Raw genomic sequence first — 7,328 nt, 5'->3', positions numbered from 1 at the left:
ACTCAATATCGTTTCTATGTATTTCTTTATTTTGTCATTAGTCTCATTGATGTTGTCATTAGTGTAATATACATACATTTCTATTTCTTCACATTTTCTCTGTATAGCGTACATCAACTTTGAGAATATAAAGCAACTGACAATAGTACGAAATAACGACAATGCATAACAGGAAGTAGCAACAAATTCCAGCCAATTAATTGTTATTTCATTGAAATGATATTGAATAGAAAGAAAGAAAATACTGATTGCCACAATCATAAACAACCCAATAGCAAACCATGTGTTGTAATGGCATAATCTCTCACTTTGAAGTAATGTACTGGTACTGGTGTCTTGTTGGGAGAAAAAGTTTTTATTTTCTTGTTGATCCGCCTGAGGCCCTGGTTCTGCATGAGGTCCTGGTTCCACCTGAGACCCTGGTTCCGCCTGAGGCCCTGGTTCTGCTTGAGGCCCTGGCTCCACCTGAGGTCCTGGTTCTGCTTGAGGCCCTGGTTCTGCTTGAGGCCCTAGTTCCACCTGAGGTCCTGGTTCCGCCTGAGGCCCTGGTTCTGCATGAGGTCCTGGTTCCACCTGAGACCCTGGTTCCGCCTGAGGCCCTGGTTCTGCTTGAGGCCCTGGCTCCACCTGAGGTCCTGGTTCTGCTTGAGGCCCTGGTTCTGCTTGAGGCCCTGGTTCCACCTGAGGTCCTGGTTCCGCCTGAGGCCCTGGTTCTGCTTGAGGTCCTGGTTCCACCTGAGGCCCTAGTTCCGTTTGAGGTCCTGGTTCCACCTGAGGTCCTGGTTTTGCTTGAGGCCCTGGTTCCGCCTGAGGCCCTAGTTTTGTTTGAGGTCCTGGTTCCTCCTGAGGCCCTGGTTCTGCTTGAAGCCCTGGTTCCACTTGAGTCTTTGGTTCCACCTGATGTCCTGGTTCTGCCTGAGATTCTGGTTCCGCCTGAGATTCTGGTTCCGCCTGAGATTCTGGTTCCACCTGAGACCCTGGTTCCACCTGAGGGTCTTCTAATATTATAACTTGTTCAAGTTTATGCTGATACACAACAGCAATTGAAGTAGGTTCAATAAATTCATTTTCATGATCATCATTAAAAGGATCTAATGGTATCACTTTCTTATCATCAGTTCGTTTATCTCTTGTGCAACAGCAATACAGTTTGAATTTTTTCCACCAGCTCAACTTTGTCTCACGTGACCACTTGTAATGTCTAAGAAATAGACGGACCAGTGCCCATATGAAGAACAGTTGTGATACTCCATTAGCTAATGTTGAGAACAGTATTGCTATCTTAGTAAGATCAATGAACTTTTGCACATGATGTGTGTTATTAGCATGTATCAACTCATCTAATGAAAAAAGCAATGAAACATAAAAGTGAAACAATCTATTGCAACAAAGAGTATGGCTTCACAATTTATCTTTTTAATTACCTTCAGTTTCTCTCAATATGATATCGACTCCAGTAGTATCTTCATTTGTGGCAATAGTAAAACAAATTGACCTTGATTCTTCACTGTATCTGTATGGACATGTAGCCCACCCAGCAATGAATGCACCAGTAGGATATACACTGATGGGAATAACCAGTAATACTGATAGTACTATTGTAATATACAGCATCACAATACAGCAATTTTTCCAAGATCTTTTATAAGTACAGCAGCAGGATGAGCAGCTTCTGGCATCATTTTCCCCATCATCCTCCAGATGTGCTGGTTTGATGTATTGGCAAGTGAAGAAACTAAGAATTGCCAAGAGTCTAGGTATCCAGCAAGTAGTACAGTAGTCTAAAACCAAATACAAATCAAGTACTATAAATCAAGTGCACTTACCATGGTTGCATTTTTTCCTAATGCAATAGAATATAAAGATAACTGTTTGATTTAAATAATGCTTACCAGCACATATTGAATAAAAGACTTAAGTAGCTAATGCCCAGGATGAGTCACAATTAGCTAAGCTAAATTGAGGATTACTAACTGTAAATTGTTTTATGATCACTGTTATATACTGTGTGCTCTCAAACTTGGCAGTGAGTTATTGTTATCATTGTTAAAATAACAAAGAAACTAAAAATTGTGCAACAGTTAATAAATAAGGAGCTAAGTGAGACAACTATGATAAACAGTCAAGTAAATCAAATCAAGTACAGTAGGAAAAGGGTGGACCAAAACTAATTGAAACATCACATGAAGATGAGTTAGATGACTCAAAATATAAATGCATGCACTATAGAAAATTAAAATTATAACAATCCCCATTCTATTTGTCTCTTCACAATGAACATCATGCACATCACCAAGGCAACAGATCACCATGGCAACATATGCATATTGTACGTAGGCTTGAGTGTGATTGCTTTTAGTTTAGCTATTCCAGTGAAATTACTGTCAGTTGCTGCTGCTGTGTAATAAAATAAATCATATTGTTATTTAGTATGAAGTGGAGTAGGAACAAAACTTACTTTGGGGGAGCTAAATTTATGACTCATGTCACAGTTGTTTAATAATTACTGCCAGTTTGAGTGACAGAAACATTTATCAACTTGCTGTTTTCAATCTACATTCTTAACTAAAAAACTTTATCTCAGCTCTTGACATGATTGTAACAGTTGCTTCATCCTTAAAAGTTTTATGAGTCTCATTAACCCATTCCCAATTACTGAGACTGACAATCATCATGACAATACGAAATTGAATTTGCTTCTGCAAGCAAAAATGCAGAAAAGTGGGAGTAGCTGCTTATTAATTAAAGAGGTGTGGCTTTACAGTTTATCCACGTGGTCTTGGCACACTTAAGCATGTTTGCCAGTAAATACAATCCAGTGACTGGTAAGAATGAATGGATAGTCACTAATAAAGATTATGACGATATGGAAACTGATCTATCACAAGAATTCTCAAGGTAATTTTAATCAATTTATTATAAATTAATTAATTTATTATTATTAATTAGGTCACATTATGGTGACATGGTTCACGACACAGAGAGAGTGAGGATAATTTTAAAGCGTAATTTTAATATTTCTGCTATTGCCCTTTAATTAGAATGGGAAATACTATTATGGTCTACGTTGGGCGATATGTCACTGGGAATCTAAAGGGGTGGAGCCACTGGTCCTTGATATTGGAACTGGTACTGGACTACTGGCAATGATGGCTGGAAGATGGGGGGCAACTAACATAGCAGCATGTGAAGTAAAGTTAATAATTAATATTTAATAATAATTAATATAAGTTAATTGTGTATTTATTATTAATAGGTTTATTATAATTAATTAGGTTTTGTCTCCGATGGTCAAAATTGCTAAAGAGGTTGTGAAAGTGAACGGATATGATAAAGTGATAAAAATAATTAATAAACGATCAACTGAACTAACAGTAGGACTTGGTAATAATAATAATAATATAAAAATAATAATAATGATAATGAATATATACATGTTCATATACCTTGTTTATTAGTCTGTAGTTTGTGTTTGTTAATATCCTTCTCATTAAACTCATTTTTATTTGCTAAAAGGAAAAAATAGGTGTGGTTGATGAGAGGTGATGATGACTGGTTAGTTAACTATTGTTTAATAACTACTTACTTGCACACGTGCAAAAACGTGGCTTTTGATAATGATTCACTTTAAATTACCTTTGAGAGTAAGTTGTGTTGATTTTTGTTTGACAGTTTGTTTTTTAATGTTATTATGAACAAGACTAATGACTACAGCAGCAAGATAAAACTAAAATAATATCAACAACTCGCTAAATCCAAAGTAGTATAGGGGCAAAGCAAATTAATAAGCAGTTTTTATACTAATGATATTGTTCTCAGCCAGTGACACTAGTTATTAAACTAACTACAATACCAACAAAACCAAAGGCAATAGACAAATAAGCAATGTTCAAGTTAAAAGTTATACTGGCACACATTATACGGAACCTGAAGCTAAACTTCCTCCTCTTCATAGAGCCAACGAACTCTGGTATTACACCTTCAGGGAGATTAGTAAACTTATCTTCATCACTAATCTGCTGCATAACACGCTGCCTTGTCCTGGTGACACCAGCAGCCCTGAGACATGGATAAACTAGTAAGAAACCTTGTACCAGACTATACATGAACAGGAATATTATCTGAAGTGAGTTAAAGTCTACTCCATGCTCTACATGTGGTACATTGTACTTAACATGAAGTGCCACTGCATCAATAAGTACAGTGAATATCATGAAGGTTGATATTATATGGAGTAGCCAATGGAGTAGGAACCATAACTGAAACCAGCTAAGTGTTGCTATTGCTGTTTTAACGAAATGTTTGTCACGTTCCCTAAGATACTTTAAAGCTAATGCTTTCTTGCCATCATCATCATCTTGAGTTACCTTGATGTATCCTTTGATCAATTCCTTCATAGCATAGACATAGCTAGCAGCTTGTGCTTTTATTCTTTCATTTTGTGTGATGTAATGCTGCTCTCTAATATCATTAGAATCTACACTGTTTATTCCAGCTATAACATATTCTTCAATTTTCTTCAAAGAAGTATTGCTGTAGCAAGTATTGTTAGTGTACTTTTTTTCTGGAAAATTAACACGAGTTTTAATGGCCTTTTTTATTTGCTTAGTTGATTCATTCACTTCATTCTGAACATCATTTTTATTGAACTCCTTCAAAAAGCCATCAGCCAGCTTTTTTGCTAATATATTAGATCTAGCACCAGATGATTTAGCAAATTTTAGCATTTCAGTAGCTGCTGTTTTAAGCTCAGACTCAAATATCGTTTCTATGTATTTCTTTATTTTGTCATTAGTCTCATTGATGTTGTCATTAGTGTAATATACATACATTTCTATTTCTTCACATTTTCTCTGTATAGCGTACATCAACTTTGAGAATATAAAGCAACTGACAATAGTACGAAATAACGACAATGCATAACAGGAAGTAGCAACAAATTCCAGCCAATTAATTGTTATTTCATTGAAATGATATTGAATAGAAAGAAAGAAAATACTGATTGCCACAATCATAAACAACCCAATAGCAAACCATGTGTTGTAATGGCATAATCTCTCACTTTGAAGTAATGTACTGGTACTGGTGTCTTGTTGGGAGAAAAAGTTTTTATTTTCTTGTTGATCCGCCTGAGGCCCTGGTTCCACCTGAGGTCCTGGTTCTGCATGAGGTCCTGGTTCCACCTGAGACCCTGGTTCCACCCGAGGCCCTGGTTCTGCTTGAGGCCCTGGCTCCACCTGAGGTCCTGGTTCTGCTTGAGGCCCTGGTTCTGCTTGAGGCCGTGGTTCCACCTGAGGTCCTGGTTCCGCCTGAGGCCCTGGTTCTGCTTGAGGCCCTGGCTCCACCTGAGGTCCTGGTTCCACCTAAGGCCCTAGTTCCGTTTGAGGTCCTGGTTCCACCTGAGGCCCTAGTTCCGTTTGAGGTCCTGGTTCCACCTGAGGACCTGGTTTTGGTTGAGGCCCTGGTTCCGCCTGAGGCCCTAGTTTCGTTTGAGGTCCTGGTTCCTCCTGAGGCCCTGGTTCTGCTTGAAGCCCTGGTTCCACTTGAGTCTTTGGTTCCACCTGATGTCCTGGTTCTGCCTGAGATTCTGGTTCTGCCTGAGATTCTGGTTCCGCCTGAGATTCTGGTTCCACCTGAGGCCCTGGTTCCACCTGAGGGTCTTCTAATATTATAACTTGTTCAAGTTTATGCTGATACACAACAGCAATTGAAGTAGGTTCAATAAATTCATTTTCATGATCATCATTAAAAGGATCTAATGGTATCACTTTCTTATCATCAGTTCGTTTATCTCTTGTGCAACAGCAATACAGTTTGAATTTTTTCCACCAGCTCAACTTTGTCTCACGTGACGACTTGTAATGTCTAAGAAATAGACGGACCAGTGCCCATATGAAGAACAGTTGTGATACTCCATTAGCTAATGTTGAGAACAGTATTGCTATCTTAGTAAGATCAATGAACTTTTGCACATGATGTGTGTTATTAGCATGTATTAACTCATCTAATAAAAAAAGCAATGAAACATAAAAGTGACACAATCTATTGCAACAAAGAGCATGGCTTTACAATTTCACATTATTTTTCAGCACATGCAGTTTTCAACTTGAGATAAATATAATAATGTGTTGCATATTCATGCAAGCATAAATAGGAGGCAGCTCTGACTTATAGGAGTAGGTGTAGTTTAGTCTTCCCATTCTTTGCATGTTTTAACTTATAAAAACACTTTATTTTGTATTTTTCCCAAATCAAGTAAGTAAACTATTTACTCGCAGCTAATCAATTAGTAATAATAAACAAGATTTACTGTTATCTTTTTAATTACCTTCAGTTTCTCTCAATATGATATCAACTCCAGTAGTATCTTCATTTGTGGCAATAGTAAAACAAATTGACCTTGATTCTTCACTGTATCTGTATGGACATGTAGCCCACCCAGCAATGAATGCACCAATAGGATATGCACTGATGGGAATAACCACTAATACTGATAGTACTATTGTAATATACAGCATCACAATACGACAATTTTTCCAAGATCTTTTATAAGTACAGCAGCAGGATGAGCAGCTTCTGGCATCATTTTCCCCATCATCCTCCAGATGTGCTGGTTTGATGTATTGGCAAGTGAAGAAACTAAGAATTGCCAAGAGTCTAGGTATCCAGCAAGTAGTACAGTAGTCTAAAACCAAATACAAATCAAGTACTATAAATCAAGTGCACTTACCATGGTTGCATTTTTTCCTAATGCAATAGAATATAAAGATAACTGTTTGATTTAAATAATGCTTACCAGCACATATTGAATAAAAGACTTAAGTAGCTAATGCCCAGGATGAGTCACAATTAGCTAAGCTAAATTGAGGATTACTAACTGTAAATTGTTTTATGATCACTGTTATATACTGTGTGCTCTCAAACTTGGCAGTGAGTTATTGTTATCATTGTTAAAATAACGAAGAAACTAAAAATTGTGCAACAGTTAATAGAGGATATGCGTGCTAAGTATATTCATTGCAAAATAAAAATATTCATTGCATACCGTAATAACTTTCAAGAAAAAAAATTAGTTCGTTGGACGTCAACTTTCCATTAGTGATGGGCGATATGGCCAATTTTCTTAATTTTCGATAACGATCGATAATGGACTTTTTCAGGAAATATCGATTATTAACGATACGATAACCACACCTTCATTTTGGGGTGTGTCAAGGGTGTGGCTAATGATTTTAGCACAGATATAACTCTACTGGACATCAGAGAAGATCATTTCCTAATCATTTCCATGCTCCTGAGCTTGGTTCTCTTCCTATTGAAGTAAGCTG

The 7,328-nt window shown here is 37.3% G+C and overlaps 3 protein-coding genes across 4 annotated transcripts in view; 1 reads left to right on the top strand and 2 right to left on the bottom strand.

The window, feature by feature from the left end:
• Positions 1-6: 6 nt before the first annotated feature.
• On the bottom strand, positions 7-1,900 carry LOC109589405 (collagen alpha-1(XVII) chain-like; the record flags this gene model as incomplete). Its single annotated transcript, XM_020005500.1, has 4 exons — positions 1,893-1,900; positions 1,827-1,843; positions 1,425-1,781; positions 7-1,340 (listed from the first exon to the last, which is right to left on the bottom strand). Coding segments are annotated over exons 1-4 (1,716 nt in total), but the record flags the coding sequence as incomplete, so codon positions are not given.
• An 842-nt stretch (positions 1,901-2,742) lies between these two features.
• Positions 2,743-3,499, top strand: LOC109589406 (protein arginine N-methyltransferase 7-like). Of its 2 annotated transcripts, none has more exons than XM_020005501.1 (4): positions 2,743-2,898; positions 2,950-2,986; positions 3,042-3,191; positions 3,276-3,499. In XM_020005501.1, exons 1-4 carry the CDS (start codon positions 2,795-2,797, stop codon positions 3,456-3,458), a joined length of 474 nt encoding a protein of 157 aa, XP_019861060.1. In that variant the 5' UTR covers positions 2,743-2,794; the 3' UTR covers positions 3,459-3,499. The 2 variants fall into 2 exon arrangements, with proteins under 2 accessions (XP_019861060.1, XP_019861061.1); XM_020005502.1 differs by having other exon boundaries at positions 3,257-3,499.
• Positions 3,500-6,517: 3,018 nt separating this feature from the next.
• LOC109589404 (uncharacterized) overlaps positions 6,518-7,328 on the bottom strand; it is a 2,700-nt gene continuing 1,889 nt past the window's right edge. Inside the window, exons 5-6 of the mRNA XM_020005499.1 lie at positions 6,731-6,747; positions 6,518-6,685 (exon numbers count right to left, since the gene is read on the bottom strand). Coding sequence (XP_019861058.1) covers positions 6,518-6,685; positions 6,731-6,747 — 185 coding nt within the window. The remainder of the gene's footprint in view (positions 6,686-6,730; positions 6,748-7,328) is intronic.

The sequence above is a fragment of the Amphimedon queenslandica genome, unplaced genomic scaffold, assembly GCF_000090795.2.
Source record: "Amphimedon queenslandica unplaced genomic scaffold, v1.1 AMPQUscaffold_11356, whole genome shotgun sequence".
In the NCBI taxonomy this organism is placed as follows: Eukaryota; Metazoa; Porifera; class Demospongiae; order Haplosclerida; family Niphatidae; genus Amphimedon; species Amphimedon queenslandica.
Note: the sequence above shows the minus strand (reverse complement) of the source record. Positions and strands in the feature narration are given on the sequence as shown.

Excerpts from the sequence above, each read along its gene's own strand:
- LOC109589406 (XM_020005501.1), top strand. The coding sequence starts at position 2,795 with ATGTTTGCCAGTAAATACAATCCAGTGACTGGTAAGAATGAATGGATA. Across the intron at positions 2,987-3,041 it reads TGGTTCACGACACAGAGAGA|AATGGGAAATACTATTATGG; the intron begins GTGAGGATAATT and ends CCCTTTAATTAG. Across the intron at positions 3,192-3,275 it reads CTAACATAGCAGCATGTGAA|GTTTTGTCTCCGATGGTCAA; the intron begins GTAAAGTTAATA and ends ATAATTAATTAG.